Raw genomic sequence first — 26,674 nt, forward strand, 5'->3', positions numbered from 1 at the left:
TGCATGGCTCTTTCTTGCTCCTTATCTCCCTCCCTCCCTTACTTAATATACTTCCTCTACAATTTCATTGCTTCTTGATAAACCTCTCTCTCTCTCTCTCCTCTTTCGATCTCTTGTTCTTCGTCTCTCTTTCTCTCTCTAAGCAATGCTTGGAAGCTATAGAGAAGTGAGTATTCGTACTTTTTAATCTATACGTCGGATTAACCGGAAAAATATATATTTGTATAAGTTATTGTTATTCATTCTCCCTAGATCATTAATATATGCATGCAATTTATTCTGTGGTATATATTGATAAGGTTATGTGGCCAAGACTTGTGGCCAACAAGATCCTAAGGAAAAGCGTCGGGAGCAACAACTTCGTCGCTGATTTCCCACCTGATACAGATCAGAAGCTTCTAGAAGCTTCCGGATTACTTGATGAACGACCTTCTTTCAGTTCTAAATCAATTCTACTCGAGCAACACAAAACCACGCATCTTAACTACAAGTAATACATATATATAACTTTATATATATATATATATATATACCCTTTGTTTACATTTTCTGTCATGAAAAATAGTTACCTTTATTTGTAGTTTTAAACCGTTGAATATACTTGGGCAGAGAAGAGAGCGGATCACAATACCGTATAGTTGACATAACTAGTCACTTTTCTTGCTTTGCAAGGCAATTAAACCTAATTCCGAATGCGCAAAACCAGTAGAGTTATAATCATGATCCCTTTGTGTTCCATGAGTTTACAAAATTAACAATTAATGGTTTATTATATATTAGAACGTTTGACAATTGTTTTTAAATTTTTTTTAAAATAATGTAAACTAATGTATATCTTTTAGGGTTTTTGTAAGCACATGGAACGTCGGTGGTATTGTACCGGACGATGGGCTTGACATGGATGATCTATTGGAAACACACAAAACACCCTGCGACATATACGTGCTTGGGTGATTATTAAAATCTAATAATAAGAATTAAATTTGTTTAGTTATAACGTATGGATTTTATATGTCTAAAAGTTGATTGAATGAAAATCTAGGTTTCAAGAGGTTGTGCCTCTTCGAGCTTCGAATGTATTGGGACCAGATAACAACAAGGTCTCTGCAAAATGGAACTCTTTGATAAGAGAGACTTTAAACAAGGGAGTAGCAGAACCTCAGCGAGACAAGGACGTGTCGGAATCAAAGGGCACTAATAGTATTTCACAAGATTTCAGATGTATCATAAGTAAACAGATGGTCGGAATCTTTATCACCGTTTGGGTCCGAGGTGATCTCTGGCCATATATCCGGCATCCTAGCGTTTCATGCGTTGGATGCGGCATCATGGGTTGCTTAGGAAACAAGGTAACTGATTTTAGAATTTAGTATTTTTTTTTCTTTTTTTTTCAGTTAAAACAAAAAAAAAATCTCACTGTTATAGATGTCGACTGAGTTAGGTGTTGACTGTTAATAGAAAATGATTACGTGCGTTCGCATTTGTATTTACAAATGATTTATTATAATTTGTGGTTGAAATTGAACTTATAGTTATATATATATATATGTATATGAATATTATGCAAGTATGACAGCCATTTTATATATAAACACATATATAGTAAAAGTTTGGTAGTATTTTCACCGAATATCAAAGCATAATTAAGTTTGTTTAAACTTAAACTTAGCTAGCATGTGTGAGTTTGATTTTTGTGCCTAATATTGAAACGCCAACACAAACAAAATTTGCATTTCAAATAAATAAAGAATTATATTGTTCTGTTTGTCTTTGGTTATCATACTTACACCATAATATTTGGAGCAGTAAGATTTAATCAACTTTATACATTTTTTTATCATTAGGGATCGGTATCGGTTAGGTTTCAGTTGCACGAAACGACCTTCTGTTTTGTTTGCTGCCATCTAGCTTCCGGTGGCCGCGACTGAGATGAAAGACAGAGAAACTCCGATGTCAATGAGATCTTAGCGAGATCGAGTTTTCCTCGAGGCTCGTCTCTAGATTTACCCAAAAAGATTCTTGAACACGAGTAAGCTTATATCTTAATATAACGCTAATATCTTGAAATGAATTCAATAACACTTGGTTCATATACTTCGTGAATTTTTTTTATAAAAAAAGCCAACTTGTTAGTAATTAACTATATAAGGTCAGACCAAAATTAAAATAGTTTAAGCAAGTTGACCGGTTAAATTTTAATTATAATAAGACTTGATATTGTGAAAGGAAAAAGGCTAGTTTGCTAAGTAAGTACTTGTTTAAGAAATTATCCAACTCAACTTGTGATATTTCTTATATATATAATTATTAATTAAAGTTATTTTTGTCTTCTCTTCGTTGGTTCAATCTATACAGTCGAGTAATTTTTCTGGGAGACTTGAATTATAGAATTTCACTACCCGAGGAGAAGACAAGATTATTGGTGAAAAGCAAAGAATGGAACATCTTACTAGAAAATGATCAGGTGATTGTTTATATATAAATGAATACTTTAGTATAGTTCAATATATTTTACATGTGTTAAAAGTTGTAAACTCGCGATTTTCTTATCTGGTTTTATTTATATAAAATTAAGCTAAGCATGGAGATCTTGAACGGCCAGATTTTCAGAGGATGGCAAGAAGGAATTGTCATGTTTGCTCCAACTTATAAATATATTCCAAATTCGGATTTATATTATGGATGCATTACATACCAAAAAGACGAGAAGAAACGAGCTCCTGCATGGTAAGTAAAGTAACGTAACGTATGTGTATACTGTATATAGAATACATGCTCCTTATCATAATTTTCTTTAATTACTATATATATATCTTAGCTTGATCACATGCACATAAATGATAGGTGTGATCGAATAATATGGTACGGAAGTGGACTGAAGCAACATGAGTATGCAAGAGGAGAAACGAAGATATCTGATCATAGACCTGTCAAAGCAATATTTACCGCAGAAGTTACTGTTATACGGCGTGGTAAAAAGATTCGTAATTTATTTTTCTCGGACAGATTCGAAGACACAATTGACGTAGATGCTAAAGACTACTCGTGGATGTCTACGTAGTTTTAATAACCGGGGGTGAGTGTTCATGTATATAATACACCCAACTATAGTTATAAGCTTATTCATATAGAGTCTTTGTTTTATACATTTTTGTTCTTAGCATCTTGTAATAAAAGAATCTATAATAGAGGATTTGTGAAATATTGATTAAATATGCAATCTTGGCGACAAGTGACAGTTGTGTGGTAAAATCTTATTCAAGAATTACAAAGTATATCGAGTTATATCATTTATGCAGTTCAACAACTCTCTATGGTCCGCGGTCATATATATTGGTTACTTAAAAAAAGTTAAAATTCTCAACCACAACTTTTAAAAAGAACTACTAATTATGAAAAGTATAGTAAAACCCAATCTTTGATCCTGAACACGTACTAGAACGAATTATCAACCACCAGAATATTACTGGAACATCCATTTGGCTATAAATTACACATTTTAAAAGTTATTTGGAGGTGACATCCCATGCAGTAACATACATATATATGTGACTAACACTTTAACAACAACAAACAACATTAACAGATTTTATAAAATAGAATGAACAAGCCATATGGTTGGTTATTTTAGCAATTGGCATTATATTATGTGGACAAGAGGCTTGGAGCATGAACAATTGGGTATAACTATATAATAATATGAGACTAATATATAAAACAATCATATTTTATTTTATCTTGTTTTCACAAAACAAAGAGATATGGTTTTTGTTAATTATAATGGGCAAGTGGTTTTAGTAAATGCATATATGAGTTGTTGTCGTTTGTCTGCTAAAATTTTAGTTGTTGGAAATAGGATATTATATCAAATATGAATATGGAGTGAATATTGAATGAAAAGTTTTTTTTTTTTAGTATAATTGGGAAAATACAAATGCAAAAATATCTCGTTACCAATAAACAAATGAATCGTTGTTGTAAGAAAATGGGAAAATAAAATAAAAATACACTCACTATTTGTTGTCGCTAATCATCATCCATAATACTTGTGATTAGGAAATTAAAATTGGGCCTATTTAATTATGAGTCCAGGCCCATTTTAGAATCTTTTCGATATAGACTGATAAAAGAAAAAAAAGAAAAAAAAAATCGGCCTTCAGAGTTTCAGCGCCATTGAAACGTTCAAAATTTTCACGGTGGAGAAGAGAGTCAAGAGAGGGAGAGATGTCTACAGAGATCGTTCATCTCCGACGGAGATTGGTCGAGTTCCTGATTCAGTCTTCTACTGTAAGTCTAATCTTCTTCTTCTTCTTCTTCTTCTTCTTCTCAATCGCTATCTGTTTAGGTTAATTTCACTTCTGATTTTGATTTTTTTTTTTGGATCTGATTTTGGCGATGAAAGCAACTCGAACTTCCTCCAATCGTTAAATACTCAGCACTATCTCTCTTCTTCGATCGATTTCGTCCCTCTGTAGTCAGGTATTACGATTTTTTCACTCCTCCGATGATTCCTGATTTGAGAATTTTTAGTAGTTTCGATTGTGTTTTTAGGGTTTAATTGTGGAATTCAGTAATCAAAATCGGTGAAATTGCTCGTTTCCTTTTGCTTCTGATTGGATTAGTTTCGTATCGGATACTTTAGATTTGGAGTATTTGACTGCCTTATTGATACTCATTTCACTAGTAGGTTTATGTGCTTTTGGATCAATTCTTGTTTGATGGATTTTGGATTTTGGTGAAAATTTTAGGCATTATTACGTCATGTTTTGTGATTCTTCTATCTGGATACTTGGGGTTTATTAGGTTCTTACAGAGAAAGAAAGCTGAACATTGGCTATTGCAACCTCTGACTGAAAGCAATCTGCAGCTGTTTGTGTTAGTCTCCATTTGGATCTCATGTAAAGTGGGTTTTTACCTCCTTACTTGTGATATAGTCCTTTTTGTGTGTTTCTTCTCTTATATTGTGTACTTAGAACTGAATTGTTTTGCTTCTATAGATGCATTGTGCCCGGGGTTTATCTGTTCATAGTCTGAAATCCTTTGGGGATAAAGTGATTACAGAGCAACTCTTCATGGTTCGGGATTTTTTGGATGCAGTATGCTGCTCTTGAAACTGTGAATGACATTTGTTAGCTGCTTTGGTTTTTGTATTGAGTTATGAGTTTCTTTTGCAGGAACTAGTTTTTCTGAGGGTAACCATCCTACACTTGGGGGGATATGTTGTTTACTCTATAGAAAGCGAGCTTACTCGAACTTATTATCTGTCTTCCTCATTGTACATGAGAAGCAGGTTTTGAAATTTGACATTGGCACTCTAAATATAGCTTATACACTGCTTGAAGACCTTTTCATTCAGTTCAAGTAAGTTGTTTTATCCTTATCAAGTATCTAAACCCTTAAAGCTCCTACTTAAAACTAACATATAGTGAACAATATCGTCTTGGTCCATGTTTTTATTATTATCTAACTCCTAAACCATACTTTCTTCTAATAGAGAAGTTTCAAAGGTTGGGGAACTTTTAAACTTTGAAGCATGTATGGAAATGATGGATCTTCTTTACGAGATAGAGGAGACATCCCTTCTTTATCAATCTTCAACATCTTTAGCTGCTTCCATTTTGGTAATGTAATTGCTCTCCATTAGCCTCTGTTTGAATAGACCTCAAAAACTAAATTAACTCATGTTCTTCTCTTGACCACAGGTCTCTTCTTACATAATAACAGTGCCAAAACAGCAGTATGACTTCCCTATCCTCCCTTGGGGTAAGCATTCATACTCCTGCTCTTTCCATCAAAAGTTTGTTAGATTAACAATTACCAAAGATAGATTTAGATTAATCAAGTCATAGGATACTGAATTAGTTAGAAACAGGACATATAACATAATAAGGCCCAATGTGCTCCTTTTTGACTATGCATCTCAACATCACACAAAAGAGTACCTCGTTCACACTTCAAGGTCTTCTTCATATTGCCCCTTAGACCTGGACATTGTATGTTCCTCACCTAATACTTTTTATTATGATAGTAAGCCATAAAGGTTGACTTATATCAGTTATTCAGTTCTGACCAGTGACCACCGGCCATATACGGTTTACGGACCAATCAAATCTTTTGTGGTCCATAAAATTTTGCTAAACCTAACATATCTCCGATCCGGGCCACCCAAATATTGTACCGGACCGTATAGATATAGGAGACAGTAATAGTAGAAGTCACTAGTAAAACGTCAGCATTTTCCTTTTCCTATTGAAAAACTATACCTCATTTTCATGGAATTTATAGCTGTAATACACTCACACACACACAAAAGAGAAAAGAAGAAAAGTCTATTTTTATTTATTTCAAAGGGTTCCTCTCCAAAATTTATTCTTCTTCATTTATGGAGTAGTCCACACTAAATTGTTCTGAGATTTTTCGCTATATTACCTTTTTAAGTTTTCACATTTCAGGGTAGCAAACAGTGATCTCTTTCGAACAATACCAAATTCTAGAAGAGATGATTCATGTCTAAATCTTTCACCTACTCTTTTTTTTGTACACATGTACTCATAGAACCCCATGTGGTATGAGTCTTTACTATAAAGCTAAAAAATGTTAGGCTGCTATCTTAGTTTTAGGGACCATTGTAGAAACTGGAAAGAAGTAGAGTGAGGTTTCTACGGTTAGGAGAAGGTAGGCACTAGAGATAGTTATATTCTGCTTCTGTGTTACACGACTCTGTTATATCATTCATGACTCGAATAGATGCAGCAAAAATTTAAGACTTGCAGGCTTTGATGATCCTGATGTTTATGAGTAGGGGATATATAGTTTTATTATTCATCAATATTATGGGATCCCTACTTCGACCTACCATTTTCATTTTACATTTTCATTTTCAGTTAATTATAGAAAATGGATAAGGTGTTGTGAAATAACAACTACTTCAAATTTAAGTTATCTTTGAAATTTTTGCAATAGATCAAAAACGTCCATTGTTATAAGTTAGTGTTAGCATTTTAGTTTTGTATTAGAATATCGACAAAAATCACCTATTTGGCTTAAACAGTGTCTGTTTCCGTCAAAAAATATCTTTCATTTTTATATTTATGTTTCTTGCTTTCACTTAAAGCTGGATTCTTTGTTTAGGAGGTTGATACATAAATTCGGTGTTTTAAAAATCCCTCTCTAGTACCGATTATGCCCCACAAAATCGTTAGGTCCACCCTCTCCGCTTTGATTAATGACTAATCCTTGCCCAGCATCAATTATCCAATTATGCATGTCTAGTCTGATTATTTTCCTCTTAATTTTGTGTATACCAATTTTTTTAGAACTAAATAAAAATCAAACATAAATATTTTTGTTATTTAGGCATTTATATTAAGAGATATGATGTTTTACAATAACTAATATATAACTTTTAACAAAAATTAGAAAATTTTCTTTTGAAATGATGTTTTATGTGTTTACCATAATTTTAAAGACAATACTATAGTTTTATATTTTATTTGATATTTTCTTTTTAACATAAACAAAAATATACATATATTTAGTACAATATATTTTTATTTTATTGTTAATTTAATAAAATAACTCCAAAACTAGTCTCCGATTAATCCTCGTTTAATCCCCAATTTTCTTGCTAGGCGTTAGGCCCACCTCAACCGCCTGATTAGCGCCTAACGATTTCTAAAACAAGGCATAAAATGTAACCAAAATTATACACGAAAGATGTTTGTTGAGTTAGGAGTAGTTTCCAAAGAATTCTTTTGAGTATTGACTTCTGGAGCCTTCTGAAACTGTCTCTTTATATCATAACTCCTTTTTATTATAGTATATGATTATGAATTTTGTTTTTTTTTTGGACAGTGAAAATGGTGACAAACAAGGAAGAAAAGGAAGTGGTGGAGCTTGTTGGATACATACTTGATCATATCCTATACTCTCACCCTTCCTAAACTCTCCTTAAACCCTACAGGTACACGCAGCTTTAATCCCTTCTTATCTTCTACTTTATTTTTAGCACAATTTAAAGTTAAAATAAAGTAAGCATATATATATATATATATATATATTTTCGAAGATATAAGGACATGTATGTAGGGTCTATATAGATACACGCACGTACATATTATATACACATCATATATGCATTTCCTTACTTTTAAAATTTAATTTTCCTGCCTTCAAACTGTTAATAGAGTCGTTAAATATAAATTCCAGTCAGGTTTTGGTCCATAATTGAGTTGGAGAATTACAAATACACGTGTATTTTGTAATGTTTTGTGAAATTCTAATTCGTATATTGTATGTATATATTATTAATATATACTATGAGGGTAGAATAAATCGATATACGTAACACATGGGGATCTAATGATATATGTAATCCTTCACAAGGCAATGACGGTTGCGCTGCGACATACCAAGCATGTGAGTTACTAGATCCACTTCGAACCATCTAAAATTTAATTTACTTTCACCTACATAAATGTGCGAATTTATTATATTGGTACTTTAACTCTGAATATTTTTGTCCTTACTGTACCACATTAGGCTTTGTCTTCTCCAAATATCCTCAAATAATTTAGTTTCACTATTAAACCGAAAAATATCACTAACATAAAGACAAATAACTAATGCTGACAAAAGAAAAGACAAAAAAAATGTGAAAATAAAGAGAGATATAACCAATTCCACCAGGCATTTACAGATTTTTTGTTTGTAAGCTTTCTATAGTAAAATCCTAACTCCACTTTAATATTTACTGTTACATTACACAAAACAAAAGTGAGCTGTGCTATAACAAAACTTTTGAATAAAATAACTATTTGACCCTTCCAAAAATGAGAGTCCTTGAATTTAATGTTTATTTGATTTTCAAACAACCAATAATTCAGGATTGTTGAGTTGTGAAATGGGTTTGCCACGTCGATGTTAAAATCCAACCACTAGATAAGTATATGATTAGATGGAATGATTAGACACTTAATCCCAGTGGCATCCTAATGGGTTTAGGCTTTTAGCACATTATTTATAGTGATTTTGTTAACTCTTTTTTAGTATTAAATCACATTTAGTGTTGTTTTGATAAACAATTTTTTTTTTAATAATTCTTTTTGCTTATACTATCATGGTATATGTATGGTTCTCTTATATAAAACGAATAATATGATTAACTGATTAAGTACATATCCTTTTTAAGTGATCATATTTCCTCATAATCGTATCACGACTGTATCCAGCACGACGTTGACTTTTAATATCCATTCAGTCTCCCCACACATGCGGTATTAAATTGTGTAGTACAGAAACAAAACAAAACAAAAAACAAATGTTTTCGTAAAGATTGTTGGTTTATGTGTCTAATTTTTGTTTTAATAAGTTACCCAAATTTATTATTATTGGGAGACGTATGTATAACTACTCCCATAAGATCGTATACTTAATGAATAGAAACATAAAAATTAAATTGATGCGAATAAGTCTTAGGGTTATTAATTTATTTTTAAAATGTATGGACCGTATTTCCCCACTCAAAATTGAACCGATTCTAGCTACTTCTCTTTTTTCTTTTTCTGCCCAACCACCTAATGTTTTATAATATTTTTCGTTTTTTTTTCTTTTATGTTGAGAGTTATGTGCCATCTTTTGATTTTTAATTACAAAAGAAAATTTTTTCGCAGAAAAAAATTATAAACGTGGACAGTTTATATATATTGTTCTCATGAAAAAAAAAAGACATAACATTTAGTTACTTAACACTCTACAAAAATATGGTAACAAAATTTGGAGACTTTTAAAACTTTATTGGATAGAACTATGTTCCATACCTTCATTATGTGTTAGCTGGAAAGTTCAATTCCATCTTCATTTGATTAATGTCATTTTAATTGTGTAAGTGGACTATATTCCAAGTTTCTAACCATTAAAAAATAACGTTGAATATGTATGGTAAAATGATATTAAATACTAATTTTATAAATTATTGAACTTGATCGTTACTCGTTTATATAAAAACTATGTTACGTAAAAAAAAAATCCAATAAAATAATGATTTGCAGCTTGATTAGTTGGTATGGAGAGCAATAATTATGTTTGGATGGGAATGGGATGTTAACAAAAGTTGTTAATTAAAATAGACTTCTACTTTTATTGATGAAATGAAACTGGTGGGAGAAGAGCGGTAATGAGTGACCATACTTTTGATTAGACCAAATTGGCATCTTTCTTGTTATTAAGAGAGGTATTCAACTTTGATTAATCAGAGTCCAAACTAACAATAGAAGTCTCTGTCCTCCCCATTTGTGGTATATTTTCTTCTCATGATCATTGTTTGATTGTTTTAACGTTTAAGTTTTATTAGTAAATAGTACTAACAATTATTAGTAGAACAGTATTATATTTGATTTCGTATAATGGAATATGAAAGATAATAATATATGCACATACTTTTATGCAGTTGTATATTAGTGTATAATGTACGGTTATATATAGATATATATTCTCGTATATATAGATATATATATTCTCGTCTAACTTCTGTTGAGATCATATATTATTTGTCTACCCAATTTGTTACAGAATTTAAATTTACATTCATAGAAATATATTGATGATATCTCTAACATGGCAGATGAAGTTTACAATTACGTAATAGTAAAATAGGTTGAACAATTGATTAATAAAAAAAAGTTACTGGATACAAAACGTTAAAAAAAAATTGTTGCTTATATTTTTATTTTTAGTTTCACGAGTAAAAAAAAATGGTATTATAAATATTTATATGGAGTATATGAAAACAAAGAATTTTTATCGTAAAGTTTACACTACACCGTCAAAACACAGCTACTTATGTCAGTGACTCTTCTTCTATCACCACTACACGACACCAAAAAACTCACAACACAAACACACTCTCTCATAACTCGCGTCACATTCATCCTTGTACGCTAATTGGAACGTATGAACCACGCTCTCTTAGCGGCAACGCGCTTATCTTCTGGCACACTCACCCGCACCGTACCCGTCGTCGGTCTTTTCGCCAATTTATCGTATTTTTCCGTGAAACAGAATAATATATTATTAAATGATAAAAGTTGTAGTAGTGTAATAAAAAAAATTATAACGTTATATAATCCTGTAATAACCGATTTTAAAAGAAGCTCATTATTGTTTCTTTTTTTTTAAACTCTCTTCTCTGTTGCTGCTACCTGTTCTTTTCTCTCTGTTCATTCCCTTTTCTTTTAGCCTAATTCAGCAAAATTTATTATCTTTGTTTCTCTCTTACTTTGCTCTCTGTGTCTTCTGGTTTTTGCAAAGTAAAGTAATAATGAGAGGAGCTTAAGTCAATGTTTGTCTCATCTTCAAGCTTCAGATCTGATGCTTCTTGTTCGATTAAGCACCATTATGTGAAGAAGAACCAAAAAAGCTTTTTTTCTTCAAGATTTTAACTAAGAGTGAGGAGAATTTAGCTGAAGAAAATGCTGGAAATTGGAAGTCCCAATGCTCTGTTTTTTCGTACGAACACTACTTGTAACAATCTTCTCCGTGAGCTTCAGGTTTGTTGTCTCTTCCTCTCTCTCTCTCTTTTGTTTTCTTTGGGGAATTTAGGATTTTTTCTTGATGATGACGGTTGAAGAAAAAAAAAGTCTTTGTTTTTGTTTTTTTTATTTTTTTATTTTTTTAACTCTCAAGGATTAGTAAAGGATGATTCTTTTGGACTCATAATGAAATTAGTCTTTTGTTTTCATTATCTTTTCATCTCTTAGGTCAAAGGGTTCCCTGTGGATTTTGACTAAACATGAAGTTTGTTTTTTCATTTTTTTTTGTCTACATGTAACTGTTGATGTCTTTATTTTTTGGTAACAAGATCATGCATAAGCTCTTGTACTAGAAAATTATCTGTTATTTTTCTCTTATGGAGGCTATTTTCATGAGTTTAATGGTTTTGTTTTGTTTGGGTGTATGAAACAGAAAATATGGGTTGAAATTGGTGAGAGTGAGACTGAGAAAGATAGGATGCTGATGGAACTGGAGAGAGAATGTCTTCAAATCTATCAAAGAAAAGTTGACGAGGCTGCAAATTCTAAGGCAAAGCTTCATCAGTCTGTTGCAGCTATTGAAGCTGAAGTTGCTTCTTTAACGGCTGCCCTTGGAGTTTTTAACATCAACTCACCGGTGTGAAGCTTATCTTCATGATCATATATGATCATATTGTGTGTTAGCTTACTCTAAATTTTTGTTCTTTTTTTTTTTGGGTATTTTGATGCTCAGATTAAACTGGATAAAGGTTCAAAATCATTGAAAGAACAGCTTGCAACTGTGACCCCTCTAGTTGAGGAATTGAGGATTCAAAAAGAGGAGAGAATGAAACAGTTCTCGGATATTAAAGCGCAAATTGAGAAGATCAGTGGGGAAATCTCAGGATACAGTGACCATCTCAATAAGGCCATGATCAGTTCCTTGACTCTCGAAGAACAAGACTTGACTCTGAGGAAACTTAACGAGTATCAAACACATCTCCGCACGCTTCAAAAAGAAAAGGTAAAGTTTTTGTCACACATCTATATAGAACAGTGAACAATATCCATCATTTCATTTTTTTTATTTATAAACATGTTAATTGTTCCTTTCATGCAGTCTGATCGTCTCAACAAAGTGTTGGGTTATGTCAACGAAGCCCATGCACTATGCGGTGTTCTTGGAGTTGACTTTAGTCAAACGGTTAGTGAGGTTCATCCAAGCTTGCATAGGACAGAGCAAGAGCAGTCTGCAAACATTAGTGATAGCACATTAGAGGGTCTTGAGCACATGATTCAAAAGCTAAAAACTGAAAGAAAAGCTCGATTTCAAAAGGTAGCCTTGTACTTATATGCATGTTTGCACAATACGATTCTTCTAATTCATAATCATAGATTGATTTTTTATTTTTTGTGTTTCTAATCTTACTTTCAAATATGCAGCTGAAGGATGTAGTTGCCTCACTTTTCGAGCTATGGAATCTAATGGATACACCACAAGAAGAGAGAACTAAATTTGGAAGAGTTACTTATGTTGTAAGATCATCTGAAACTAATATCACTGAGCCTGGAGTCCTTTCGACCGAGACAATTGAGCAGGTTCAATAGAAGCACTTCTGTTATCTAACATTTATGTCTTTTAATCTCATTCTTTATCTGAGTCTTGTTTTGCCCTTACTTTAGGTATCTGCAGAAGTGGACAGTGTCAGTAAACTGAAAGCAAGCAGAATGAAGGAGCTTGTAATGAAACGAAGATCAGAGTTAGAGGATCTGTGCAGGCTAACTCACATTCAACCTGACACAAGCACTTCTGCTGAGAAATCAACTGCATTAATAGATTCTGGTAAATATGATTGAGCTTTTTGTTTTTGAATAGTTAGTATATACTTGCCAATTCCACTTGTTTTAAAGCCTAGCTTCCCCATGTTTCTTCAGGATTAGTGGACCCTTCAGAGCTTCTCTCAAATATTGAAATGCAAATAAACAAGATTAAAGACGAAGCACAAAGCCGAAAAGATATCATGGACAGAATTGACCGTTGGCTCTCCGCATGTGAAGAGGAAAACTGGTTGGAAGAATATAATCTGGTATGAGACACGCTTAAAGCTTGAAACTCACACAAGAAAAAAAATAGATTCTTTGAAGGATGTATTCTAATAAAGATTCTTTCTTTGGTTTCAGGATGAGAACCGGTATAGCGCTGGAAGAGGCGGACATGTTAACCTCAAGCGTGCAGAACGAGCCCGTGTCACAATCAATAAGATCCCCGGTACTTTTCCACCTTTCACCTTTTTCTAGGTTCTGGATATGAAATCAAATAAATAATTTGTAGTTTATACCTTTGTGTGTTGTTTACTACAGGAATGGTTGACAATCTTATCAAGAAAACACTTGTATGGGAAAATGACATGCAGAATTCATTTCTATACGACGGTGTAAGCTAAAACTATTTAAAGTTAAGTGCAGAGTCATTAACAGCCAAAGTCCTTTCTTTGATTCTTGTGACTACTTTCTATAGGTTCGATTGGTTAACATACTAGAAGACTATAAACTGACAAGGAAACAACAGGAAGAGGAAAAGAAAAGATACAGGGTTAATCCTAAAATAACTCTTTTGAAAACACTCAAGATTGTAGCTTTCCTGCTTAAAAAATAGTTCTATATCTTAATGCAGGATCAAAAGAAGAGGCAGGATCTCCTACTAACCCAAAGGGAATCCATTTACGGATCAAAACCGAGTCCAAGAAGAAGCAGCAGTTTCAGAAAGCCCAATGGTTTCAACATTAGCAATGGGAACGGTTCAGTACCTCCCACGCCTCGTAGAAGCTCGGTAGGGACAACAACTCCTGACCTTCTTCTAACCCCGAGATCTTACTCTGGTCATCATCGCCAAAACGGGTATTTCAAAGAAGTTAGGAGACACACTTCTACTCCGTCAAACTATGTGGCCATGCAAAAGGAAGATACTGTTTCTACTACCTACACATCGATTTATAGCTCTGAGCCAGACTCGCCTCTCCAAGGCTGACTTGACTCTCTTTTGCACCGGTAAGAGAAAATGATCAAAAACTTTTAAAAGCATCGAGTGATTAGCTTAACATGCACTTGTAGTAAAATCCTCAAATGACCAGGTTCTTGTGGTGATTTGAAACTTTGTGTAGACAGAGATTGATGTTAGAAGTTGAATACTTGGTGCAGGGTTTGTGGAGTAATGTTAATGGTAAAAACGAAGGAAGTGAAGAGGATGCAGAGACTTGTGAATACAGAAGGTGACTGACTTTTTAGGAGATATGGTGAGATAAGAGTAAAAAATAAATGTGAAATTTGTTATTCTTTAGAGAGGTTACGTGTTTTCTATCTTGAAGTGAAAAAAATACTATTGTTTTGTGTAATGCACGTGTGAAAGTGTGTGAATGGTCATTGTTCTGCGTACGTATTTGTGTATAATATACGTATTTGCTTTAAGCTTAATTTTTGTGCTTTTAGTAGAGCTTTTGATATTGACCATTGCGTTTGCGTTTTAAAGGTTAGATGGATAGGTTCATTATGCGTTTACTGTTAAAAGGAGTCACACAAATGCACATTTGTTTAAATTTGACGAAACTGTGACTGAAATTTCAATAGCAATGGGATCTGCATTTTGAAGCTTTTGATATATTTTTGATGTTTTATGTACAACTTTCTGACATTTGTGTGTAATTTTTTTTCATTAAAATTGTAACAGTAATACATTGTGATTTATAATCAGTTATATACTGTATGTACATTGAACCATTTGTCTTTAAGTATATAATTTAAAAATAGATATTGATTTTATTAGCTACATGTATGGCAGTGTGATAACCATTGATGGTATTTATATATAAATTGACCAAAAACAGGAAATTAGCTTCCATTCATAAGTGAAAGGATTACAATAAGTAACTTTGTAGACTAATCAAAAGTTACTAAGGTAAAAGTGATTTAAAGAAATCAACTTGAACCTCCAAAAAATATGCTCTAAAAGCTATAGCCACTAAAGGAGAAAGAACCTAATGTTTAAAAAGAGGATGAGAGTCTCTCATCATCAAAGAGTTCATGTAGGCAAGTGGGGAAACCAATGGCTACATAAGATTGCACTAAAGCATGATCAGGAACATTTTGAGCTATGAGATAAGCTCCTCTATTTGAACCAGGTTTCTCTAAAAGTATTCTCCAGTCTTGAATTCTAGCCAGCAACAAAAGCATCTCTGAATGTTGATATGCAAAAGATGGCCAAGCTTTTGGTCTTAAGATTCCTCCAGTTAGTTCATATGACTCCGAGGCAAAGATGATTTTCGAGTATCTGTGGCTTATCATGCTTTCGACAGACCACTTGAAACATTGAAAGGCTGCATCCTCTGAGTTCAAACATTGAAAGGCTTTTCTACTGTGTAAAAGTACAGCTCCATATTCATCTCTAAGGACCCATGCGCCACCTGAGTAAGAGCTTTTGTTTTTTTTCCTTGAGACACCAATGTTGCACTTTAACCAACCCGGAGGTGGAGGTTTCCAGATTGCAGCATCACGTTTTTCCTCTGTTTCTTCCTCCAAATCCTTCTCGTAATCAACCTGTTGAGACAAACTCCAAAGATCTGCATCTTCTCTGATTTTTTGGACTGTATCAAGAGGATCAAACGACTTGGCTTCAAAAAAGAATGAGTTCCTGTTTTTCCACAGTCACCACAGAATCCAAGGAAATAATCTTCTAGTCTTTATGGGAATGATTGATTTTTTTGCCATTCTATAGAGATAATGGAAATTTGAGTGAATAGAGAGATCATCAAACCCATTTGGAGGATGCGGGAAGTTTGTTAAAGCCCAAATCTGTCTTGCCAGGGTCATGGTTGATAGATTCCTCTTCATTACCACATACTTGGCACCTCGGGTCCAGCTTAATGCCTTTTTTGGAAATCAGATTGGTTACACGCAAAGCATCGCTGACTGCTCTCCACATAAAGGCTTTGGTTTTGGGAACAGTTTGAAGAGACCAAACCTTATTTTTAATGTCGTTAAGGGATGGGAGCATTGTAGCTTCGAGTAGTAATTCTGGGTTCTTCAAAGTGCTGGCTAACCAAGAACCCGACTTGACTGTGTATTCACCACTTTTCGTGTGAGACCAACACCAGAAATCATCTTTGCCGACCACCGGTTTCTGCTTTTTAATGCACTCTATATCATTGGGCAAAAAGTTAAAGTCCAAAGCTTCATTGTTCCAAGTTCTCGTGTTGGTGTCAATCAGGTCCTCCACTCGTAATTCCCAGTCGAAGAGAGAATTTTTCCTGTATGGTGCTCGCCAACCACCATCATAGATCCAAGGATCCCACCAAACCCGAAAGGACTTCCCATTGCCTATCTTTTTTTTTTAAACCCTTCAGAAGCAACTCTCTACCATGCACAATACTCCGCCAGCCGAAGAATGGTCTATCTCCATTTCTTGCCTCTAATAACTCAGAGTTAACACAATATCTACTCTTTATGACTTGAGCAAAAAGGCAGTTGGGTTCTTGCAGTATTCTCCATGCCTGTTTTGCTAGTAAGGCTTGATTAAAATCTTCAAGGTCTCTAAAGCCTAAACCTCCATTTTCTTTGGACAAACACATTTTTTCCCAACTCAACCAATGAATTTTCCTCCTGTGTTCAACTGCATTCCACCAGAAATTTGACATTGCGCTTGTTAGGTTGGCTACTGTTGTTTTTGGCAACTTGAAACATGATATTGCATACACCAGTGTAGCCATTGCAACAGCTTTGATCAAGATTTCTTTTCCACCGAGGGACAAAGCAGTGGATTTCTTTTCAGTTTTTAGCTTTTACTAGGTTGTTTTAACTTAAAATTCTTTTATCATGAGAAGTTTTTAACTAATCATGATACAAAAATTTTATCATGAAATTGATGAGAAAAAATAATAATAATAAATTGATAATTTAAGAATAGGCCCAGTTAAACACATGTACAGATTAAGATTTAATACTTCCTCCGTTTCATAATATAAGATGTTTTAGAGAAGATTTTTTGTTTTATAATATATGATGTTTTCATTTTTTGAGGCAACTTTTAGACTACTTTTATATTTTCTTATTATTTATTTTATGCGGTCTTGTTTCTGATTGGTTAAACTTTTTAAAAGTAAACATTTCTTATTATGCGTTCTTTGGCTAAAACATCTTATATTTTGAAATAGATGGAGTATAAAATACAGCCTATTCTTAAATTAGGTTATACTGAAATTGGCCATGCACTCATAAAAAGCTAGAGATTATAACATTTTCTAAGATGGTAACCGAATCTGACCGGACCGGTTATCACCGAATAACAAGTATACCGAAACCGTGGTACTACATTGATCAAACTACATATTCTACTTTAACCCACATCCAACATAAACTTTAAATCAAATCGCCGGCTAAAAAAAAGTAATAACATCTCACAATAGAACCGATCGACTCTCAATACATAATAAGAGATTTTGATATATTCACGGCTCGAACTGAGTGAACTTATTGAAGAACTCGGTAGATGGTGATGTTAGATCTTCGAGATGTTGTGGTTTCGTCATCATGATGAGATCTCGTGAAGAAGTTGTTGTTTCCTTCCACGTCGAACGAGTTGTGTCTCTTACGTACGTTACGTACATGATGACGTGGTGGTGGTGGATAAACCGAAGTTTCGTAGCTGCTGGCTCTATGTTTTACCCATCCCGGTTTAGATTTCTCCATTGGTTTCTTCACAATTTTAAAATCGATTTAATCGGTGAAAATGAGGAAATTTTTGGTGTAAGTAACTCATTCATTTCAAGAAACTAAACACTTACGTGGACGAGGGAGGATGAGATTGGTACGGGACATTTAACCGGACGATCTTCTTCTTCCGGTTCAACCGGATGTTCAACAGGACAAAACTCAACGTCGAACTGATTGGTTTCTCCATCGTACTCCATCATCACTGTCTCCTCCACACTCTCTCTTTTGTCCTAAAGAAAACAAGAAAATGATATGGTTTTGTTTGCAATATTTAAGAATAACGTGTCCATGGTTTCGTAAAACAAATGAAATCAAAACTAATAAAGTAGAGAAATTAAGCTTTGGTTGAGGAGAAAATTAAAAACTCACTGAGGTATCGAAGTCCATGAGCTTGGTGGAAGATGAGAGTTGAGAGAAGAGAGAAGAGGAATGTGAAGGTGGGAGAGCTTGTGTGTATAAAAGGGTAAAACAAAATTGAGGAAAAGGGAGGAGGTAAAAAATAAATAAATAAAAGTTGTGTTTTGGCATGAAAAGGAGGGATTTTTTAACCCCACAGTGAAAAAAGATGTGAGGCAGAAAAAGATTCCTAAACCTCCCACTATTTTTCTTTCTTTTTTCAGGACCATTTTCATATCATTCAAATGGCGTATGGGTGATACAACTTTTTGTAAGAATGTTTTTCTTAATATTAGCAATCGGTGCCAAACTTCAAAACATGGAGTGTATTAATGGAGTCTATTCAAGGTAATATTTTTTTTTGTTTTTATATATTAAAAACTATCACATTGAAACTCCTATCAACAAGTAATGAAATTATGAGTATTGTGAGTTTGTGACAATCAAATATATATGTCAAATGAGAAAATCACAATTTACATCCAAAGAGTAAATTTAACGTATCATATATGTCTTGTATATGAATCATATCTACATAAAATATTATAGCAATATCAAATTTGTATTTCTGTATTTGTAGAATGGTATCACTATTTGGTTCAGGGTCTAAAAAGAGGGTAAAAAACAACTACCCACAGTATTATATACACTTTCTTGCTTTTGACAAAAGGAGATGCTATCTTTCTTTGAAAATCCGAACAATCTTTCGCTTTGTTTCATGTCTTACTTTTTTTTTTCTTCTTCTTTCTTCTTTCACTTTTAGGGCTTTGAAGAAGATTGGTGATGTAGAGAAAAGCTATTAGATTTGCTCGTATTCCGTTAAAATGAAATTTGCCAAAAAGAAAACAAAAACCACTAAAGCCGGCCGTTAAGGGGAAAGCATGAGGTACACCACTTTGCTTTACTTAACAAGCCGTTTTTGTATGCGAATGGAAAAAGCTACCTTACTATTAATACACAAATATAGCTAGCGTATATATATATATATAAAGACCACAAATATACGGTAAAACATGTAATTTAGCCATGTAATTATAATTTTGTTGCTGAACTTGTTGTAGTATATTATTGATTCTGATTTTTTCAAAGTATTTAATATTTAGTTACGTTAAATGGTATATATACGGGTTCATACAGTCTGTTTTTTGGGTGTCAATAGTAAAAATGAACATTCGTGTTTATATTTACAAATTCACATGCAATACATATATGTGAATATTTTAGGTTACTTTACCAATCAGTGGGGGGGGGGGGGGGGGGGGGGGTGGATCCTACAACAAACGATCAAGAGACTCTTGAAACGAGTTTCAACCTGCCTTGGTAGCTCATTATCTACCAACTCATCTAAATAAGTTATTATGATATTGTGTGAGTCTTGTTATTCCTATATATATTGCGTTGGTTGTAAACTTGTAATTCATTTCTGAATAAATTAATTCTATTTATTATTCCGTCTTAAATTTAGATGATTAATATTTATATACAAATACATGAATCATGAAATCCTATTGCATTGGTAATGGTACGTACGTATGTTTTGAAATTTAGCTCTTTTTGAACGTGTGTTTGCTCACATAAGCTATGAGTTTTCTTATGTAGGTCGGTAAGTGTCTTACGATGACTAGATAAATAATATAAAAAACATTTGCCAACTTTTTATCTTGTCACTTTGTATTATTCCTTTGGAAAGACAAGAAAGAACATGACAACAAATGCGACTCAATTGCCTAAATTAATATTAATGTTCGAAATTAAATTCGAGGAAAGATATCATCGAGGATCGTAACAATATTCTTATAGTACTCCAATACCTTAGTTTCATCTTCATCTCTTGCTGCATAATCCATCTACAATTTTCAGAGTACATATAGTTAATATATAGACTAACAGTAGTAAGTAGTATAATATAATAGTGAAAGGGAAATGAAGAAATGTACCTTAGTGATAGAATTGAAGAGAGAGGAATAAAGAGACCTAAAAAGAGGTCTATCCTTAGGAGGCTTTGCTTGGATGATTAAGTAAAAGTCTTGCTTCATGTTAGATGCACTTCTCCTTAGCTCTTTCCCTCCTTCCTTCCACAACTTTTTTTCTATCATCATCTCTTTAATTCTTTGTATAGATTCTGCATTTTTTCTTAACCCTTCCTATGAAACCATATCCAAAATACACGAAAAAATCAAAATTTATATAATCTTGCAACAAAAAGCCTTCCACAAACATATTACGGATAACTTATAGCATTAAACCCCAATAATCCATAGTGATTGATAACTTACACATCCAATGTTCCTCTTAATAAATGTTTTTGTAAACTTACTCGGATAAATCAGTTGGTCAAAATTCGAATAATCTAAAAACAAAAAAAAAAGTAGTTCACAAAAGAAAATTTAATCTTGTGACTTTACATTGAAAATAAAGTTCTTTGCAATTGTTTCAGTCCATGTGAGTAAACATTTTGTATATAACACACTGTCCTCAAATGTTTCTATATCCATTATTAAGTGTAGACAACATCTAAATTCTAATATATAACAAATGGATCTATTAGCGTTCTCTAAGATCTTGCAATCTCTAGTTTGATTTTTCATTTACGAACATACTATTGCTACGAGGGAATGTATGAACCACCAGAACTCTTCAATTAACCACACAAAAAAAAATGTATAATAAAGTCAAGACATAAGTTTAGACCTGAGCAAGTTCGACGGTTCGTTCAGGCTCAGGTTCAGGAGCGCCGAAGTTGAAAAAATCAGCGGCATTCGCAGAAGAAGAGCGGTTGCTATCGAAGAAGAACAGTTGAGGAATTAGTGTTCCTGAAATTGAAAGTAAAACGTCTCTTCGTCTTCTTCTTCTTCTGAATGTATCAATGGAAAATGGTAAGATAAAATCAGCTTTATCAATCGGAGAGTTTTGATTGTGAATGAGAGTTAAATGTGGTGGTGACTTCGAAACCGCCATGTATTAGCCGTTTCAATGAGCAAACAAAGTAGCTGCGCCATTGAACAACCTCACAAGGATAAGAAGTGTCTTGACCAGAGATTAAAATCTAACGGCCAGTGAATGTGACACGTGTCAACTAGTGGAGATATGACACTTCCAACTACCCGCCAAATTTTCATTTTTTGTTTTCATCATTTCTCAAATATGCTCATTGTTATTTATAGATACATAAAAATCTCAATTTGCGTTTGACAAAAAAAAAAAATGTTATAAACTAAGAAACTAATATATTGTTATAAAATTCAAACCATAACCAAAAACCAAAACAGAGTTATAGAAACTAGAAAGAAACAGAGCGAACTGAAAAAACAAACTAAGAATCTCAAATCCAAATCATAAACAAATCCACTTCGTTGAAACTCGCAATTATAACAGATTTGAAAGAACTTGTCATGAGAAGAAAACTTTTTTTTTTCCGGTGAAAAATGAAGTTATGGAGACGCGCCTCCGGAGCTATAAAGGACAAGCTCAGTCTTATCACAACAGCTGATGAAAACTTCACGGCTGCGATTATCAAAGCGACGAGCCACAGCGATCTATCAATGGACAATGAAAACGTTCAATACATCTATAGATACATACAGAGCAACCCTCCCAGTTTCAAATTAATCATACGCGCCATCTCGTTACGCGTGGAACGCACGAGTAACTGGACGGTGGCTTTGAAATGTTTGATGCTATTACACGGCCTGTTCTTCACCGGAATCAAAGCCGTAGATTCCATCGGAAGGTTACCGTTTGATCTTTCCGGTTTCGGGAAAAGGAAATCTCGGTTTAGTAGAACCGGTCGGTTTAATATCTTCGTTCGCGCTTATTTCTTGTTTCTTGACGAAAGATCGATTCTCTTCTTCAACAAGAACACCATTCGGCTTGAGATCATCGTTAAAATGCAACGTATCGTTGATTCATTGATGAGGATCAAACCGGTTGGTGAAACGCCTCTTGTAACCGAAGCTATGGAATATGTAATCAGCGAGGTTTTTGAGATTAACGGTCATATTTGCCGCGGATTCGCTGGTTTCTTATCCGAAGCTCAATCCAATACTCTCGAGATAACGTCGGCAGAGGCGGAATTGGCGATGATGATTGTGGCGAAATCTTTGTCGCAGAGGGAAGAACTCTTTAAGTATTTAGAATTCTGTAGAGGTTTTGGTGTCAGCAACGCTCAGGAAATCTCTAGTTTCGTAGGAGTCACGGAGTCGCAAGTGATATTGCTCGACAAGCTTCTCCGTATGGCCCGTATGGCCCCGGAGTTAGATCGGAAGGCAGCAAAAGTAAGGCCCGTAACGGCAGAAGATATGGCGGAGGTGGATTTGGTGACTAGTGAGGATCGTCCATCAGATTTAATTAGCTTCTAATTATTGACTAATCATATTTTAGTCCACCTCATTTGTGCATCTATGTTAATGTGTACACACTTGTTTAGACTATTAGCATTGCATTATTAGTTAAACTTGACATATCTAACGATTTGTATAAGGGTACATTGCAAGAAAAAAGAAATTAAAACTTTCACTAAAACTGTTTAAAATAACAACATTTGATCATTACAACATCTAATGTTACAAGTTAATATTTAAGACCTAAAGATGAAATGAAATAGTTGCAGAAGAAAAGAGAAAGAAACAAACATTTTTCTTGTCTTAGAGAAAACTTCAAACAAACAAAAACAGAACATTAAGAATGTATGAATTAAGAGATATGATCAAACCCTAAAACGAAGAAGTTACCTTGAACAAGAAGAAGAAGGAACAACCAAAAAGGTTACAATTTTGTTGTATATACACGATCAGTGAGAGAAAAAAAAACATTTGAGTTTTTCCAAACTTATCTGATCGTGACGAACTTATTGGTTCCATGTCTAGCCCAATGACTCTTCAAATCAATAGCATTCCCAAAGCTATAACCTTCCGTTGCTAACTTCTCAAGAACCTTCTTAAACGCACCTTGACTCATCTTCCTACCCGAAATCCTTGCACCGCGTCGCTTAGTACTCATCGGTAAAGGATACATCGAAATGTTCGTTGTGCAACAAGCGGATTGCCATCCTCCGCATCCCCAACGGTAACATTGCTGAGGAGTTCCAGTACAAGTACAAACCGGTACAGGTAAACCAGAAATGTCCATACTCACTCCATTAATCACAACATCAACACTCTTCTTAGGCGGTTTCACACGCTGCTGTTGGACATTGTTAGTAACGCCGCTCTCCTCTTTAGGTTTACGAGGCTTCTTAGCTTTCGGTGCTGTAGGTGTTGTGATGCTGCCTCTCATCTTTCTCTTCTTACCACTAGGCTGAACGGTTTCATCTTCACGAGGAGGAGGAGGCTGTATCGGTGTTTCCTCAAACCGGGATGTAGTAACAACCGATTGATGCCTCATCTGCATCGAATTCGAACCAGATGTTTCGGACATGACATTACTGTAATTAGGTGTGCTTATAGGTAACATGTTGAAGAACTTGTTGTCCTTTGGTTGATTAATCCAGCTATAGTTCATAGGCATTGAGGCCTCGTGCTCTCGAGGATGATACGAACCATTTGAACCGATCATAAGATTCGATTCACGTCCAGGTAAGAACGGTTTAGTGTTCCCGTCAATGGTAGACATAAGCTGCAAACCAAGATTACCTTTAAACGTAGCAGCGGCTGGTTCATAGTATCCCCAATTTCGGAATCCATCATCATCCATTGAGATTATAAACTACACAAACAATGCCCCATTGAAAGTTTAAAACCTCAAGTTGTTTATAAACCCAATTCAATCCAAACAAAAACAGAACAATGACTGTATAAGATCCAATAACAATAAGCAATCGACAAATATCCAAATTTGAGGTTGAATCTGATTCTAAATCTCGGATTCATCGAAATTCTCAAGAAATTAACACAAAAACAATACATTTTCTCAGGTTCTGTAACAGAGTCAAACGAAAGCACAGATCTTTGAGATACCCAGAAACAAAAACTAGGGTTTTTTTCTAATTAGAATCCATTTGTTTCACATTTCTGTCTGAAACCCATATATGCAAATCTCTAGATCTGACAAACACAGAACCAGATCTAATGTAATAGGACATAAAAGCAACGGTTTTTTTTTTTGCCCACACACAAAAAATGTTCAGATCTCGAGTTTTGATAAATCATATCTTCAAATAAGATAATGGAAGAGAGCATCGCAGAAATGGAAAGAGAGTACAGTACAAAAAGGACTCAATCTTATAAAAATTAAGAGAGAGAGAGAGAAAGAAAGAGACATAGATTGATGAGAGAGAAATCTTACATGGTGGGTTTGGTCTAAACGGCTCTTTAAGGAATTTTTTTGACCTTCCTGGAGAGAGAAACCTGAGAGAGAGAAAGAGAGAAAGAGAGAGAGAGATTGCGAAAGAGAGAGGAAAGAGAAAAAAAAAAAACCTAAGCAGAGAAAGATATGATGGATGAGAGAGGAGAGAGAATGTTTTTATAAAAGATCTCTTCCAGTTTTTTTTTTCTTTTGTAAGAGAGAAAATCCTAAAAATGACACATTTAAATATATAAAAAAATATTCCAAAATGGCTTTTATAAAAAAAAATTGATTGTGAAGAGATTTGGTTATTTGTAGGGCAGAGAGATTAGGGGGAAAAGGAAAACCATGTGGCAAAAGAAGAAGAAGACAAAAAAAAACAAAATCAAAGCCCGTTGCTTCTTTTTATCCGTTTACATTGTACTATTGAATCATTGTTAAAATATGCCTACGTATTTTGTCAAAATCAAAAGTTTTTAAGAACAGATACATTAAGGTATTATGATTATGATTGTGTGTAAACCAGAACTTTGAAGGCAATCAATGTATCTAAAATTAAGAAATAAAGTCTAAAGAGGAATTGATTTGAGGCCCATTTGTATATTTGGGTAAATATTAGAATTAAATAGAAGTGAAACTGTGAAAGTAATTTTTTTTGTAGAAGCCCATTAACAACATATTTTAAAGAGTGAGATTGGTCCCAAACTGAACGAGACAATTTACATAATTATGGCAACATTCTTGTTTTTAGGATACGGAAAACAACTTCAAACAACATACTTGGATAACTAGATAGGAGGTGAGGGAGTGGTTCGAAGCACAATGTATAGAGGAAGATGAGGAGAGGGGTAGCAGTCAAAATACAACTAATACCCAAACGAATGGGGAAATGTGAATCTCGCGTGGAAGAAGCCACCGGAAAAATGGCTCAAGTGCAATGTGGGAAATTCGTGGTCCAAGAGAAATCAATTCGCAGGGGGGCATGGGTTTTAAGAGACGAGAAGTGTAAGGTTTTGCTTCACAGTAGACAAAACTTTTCTAGGATCCTATCAAAACAAGATTCTAGCCTAAAAGACCCCGACCCGGACGTCCCGGCGTCCGCGATCACGGCTTCCATTCGGCCCCATTTCTGGCCGAATATCCATGATTTGGTTACTTAGCTTTCGCTCGCGGCCTTGCTTCGAAAACCTCTATATGCAGCGGAATATATCTTTACCCTTGACCATTCCTTTGTGCTTAGCCATACAACCAACCAACCCCACAGGCTTTGCACATATTAGGGATGGAGACATATAGTCCCTTCGGTGCATGGTGATCGGTTGCGCTATCGGCTTCACGAACCACTCATGTTCCCGAAGCTTGGCATCAGACGTGCCATTAGTAGACTTGTCAGTCATACCTTGGTACCCTGATCGACTCGTCGGTCAGTAGCAGAGCCTGGTCCAATCAAACGATCCGATCCCATAATCGAACCGCCGATCAACCACAGACCGGGCCGATACCTCCGAACGACTTGTCAACCACCCGACCGATCAATCCAACCTACAGCTCGTATCGTCGATCATTCGATTGCCCAATCTGACTAGCGATTGAATCATCGATTAACCCTCGATCGATCTGTCCATTAACGCGGATCGTCGATGACCTTTCGATCGGTCCGACGCTATGATCGAACCGTCGATCATCCTGCGATCAGTTCGACTCCATGGACGAACAGCCGCTTATCC

The 26,674-nt window shown here is 34.4% G+C and overlaps 5 protein-coding genes and 3 pseudogenes across 7 annotated transcripts; 4 read left to right on the top strand and 4 right to left on the bottom strand.

Moving 5' to 3' along the window:
• Window positions 1-3,213, top strand: LOC104789951 (type IV inositol polyphosphate 5-phosphatase 9-like; annotated as a pseudogene). Its single transcript, XR_015559543.1, has 8 exons — window positions 1-166; window positions 300-490; window positions 843-950; window positions 1,043-1,349; window positions 1,845-2,029; window positions 2,356-2,464; window positions 2,603-2,727; window positions 2,845-3,213. The product of XR_015559543.1 is annotated as a type IV inositol polyphosphate 5-phosphatase 9-like (transcript).
• A 944-nt stretch (window positions 3,214-4,157) lies between these two features.
• On the top strand, window positions 4,158-8,017 carry LOC104789953 (cyclin-J18). Its single transcript, XM_010515622.3, has 9 exons — window positions 4,158-4,287; window positions 4,403-4,479; window positions 4,804-4,903; window positions 4,998-5,096; window positions 5,175-5,192; window positions 5,291-5,361; window positions 5,495-5,621; window positions 5,703-5,763; window positions 7,855-8,017. Exons 1-9 carry the CDS (start codon window positions 4,225-4,227, stop codon window positions 7,941-7,943), a joined length of 705 nt encoding a protein of 234 aa, XP_010513924.1. The 5' UTR covers window positions 4,158-4,224; the 3' UTR covers window positions 7,944-8,017.
• A 2,851-nt stretch (window positions 8,018-10,868) lies between these two features.
• On the top strand, window positions 10,869-14,978 carry LOC104789954 (65-kDa microtubule-associated protein 6). The gene is made up of 12 exons (XM_010515626.3): window positions 10,869-11,546; window positions 11,962-12,165; window positions 12,262-12,531; window positions 12,628-12,843; window positions 12,951-13,106; window positions 13,191-13,350; window positions 13,443-13,594; window positions 13,689-13,776; window positions 13,869-13,942; window positions 14,026-14,100; window positions 14,182-14,555; window positions 14,706-14,978. Exons 1-11 carry the CDS (start codon window positions 11,469-11,471, stop codon window positions 14,533-14,535), a joined length of 1,827 nt encoding a protein of 608 aa, XP_010513928.2. The 5' UTR covers window positions 10,869-11,468; the 3' UTR covers window positions 14,536-14,555; window positions 14,706-14,978.
• Window positions 14,979-15,545: 567 nt separating this feature from the next.
• Window positions 15,546-17,266, bottom strand: LOC147942094 (uncharacterized). Its single transcript, XM_087455519.1, has 3 exons — window positions 16,967-17,266; window positions 16,409-16,881; window positions 15,546-16,191 (listed from the first exon to the last, which is right to left on the bottom strand). Exons 1-3 carry the CDS (start codon window positions 17,264-17,266, stop codon window positions 15,546-15,548), a joined length of 1,419 nt encoding a protein of 472 aa, XP_087311645.1.
• Window positions 17,267-17,768: 502 nt separating this feature from the next.
• LOC104789955 (uncharacterized) lies at window positions 17,769-18,902 on the bottom strand. Its single transcript, XM_010515628.2, has 3 exons — window positions 18,639-18,902; window positions 18,341-18,499; window positions 17,769-18,251 (listed from the first exon to the last, which is right to left on the bottom strand). The coding sequence occupies exons 1-3, from the start codon at window positions 18,795-18,797 to the stop codon at window positions 18,027-18,029; spliced, it is 543 nt and encodes a 180-aa protein (XP_010513930.2). The 5' UTR covers window positions 18,798-18,902; the 3' UTR covers window positions 17,769-18,026.
• Window positions 18,903-20,309: 1,407 nt separating this feature from the next.
• Window positions 20,310-21,795, bottom strand: LOC104789956 (psbQ-like protein 3, chloroplastic). The gene is made up of 3 exons (XM_010515630.3): window positions 21,357-21,795; window positions 20,603-20,809; window positions 20,310-20,512 (listed from the first exon to the last, which is right to left on the bottom strand). The coding sequence occupies exons 1-3, from the start codon at window positions 21,621-21,623 to the stop codon at window positions 20,417-20,419; spliced, it is 570 nt and encodes a 189-aa protein (XP_010513932.1). The 5' UTR covers window positions 21,624-21,795; the 3' UTR covers window positions 20,310-20,416.
• Window positions 21,796-22,090: 295 nt separating this feature from the next.
• LOC104789957 (putative clathrin assembly protein At2g01920 pseudogene) lies at window positions 22,091-23,023 on the top strand (annotated as a pseudogene).
• Window positions 23,024-23,175: 152 nt separating this feature from the next.
• LOC104789958 (protein BASIC PENTACYSTEINE1 pseudogene) lies at window positions 23,176-25,318 on the bottom strand (annotated as a pseudogene). The gene is made up of 2 exons (XR_015558875.1): window positions 24,948-25,318; window positions 23,176-24,368 (listed from the first exon to the last, which is right to left on the bottom strand). The product of XR_015558875.1 is annotated as a protein BASIC PENTACYSTEINE1 pseudogene (transcript).
• Window positions 25,319-26,674: the final 1,356 nt, after the last annotated feature.

This window comes from Camelina sativa, chromosome 6 (assembly GCF_030686135.1).
Source record: "Camelina sativa cultivar CO46 ecotype springtype chromosome 6, ASM3068613v1".
Lineage (NCBI taxonomy): Eukaryota > Viridiplantae > Streptophyta > Magnoliopsida > Brassicales > Brassicaceae > Camelina > Camelina sativa.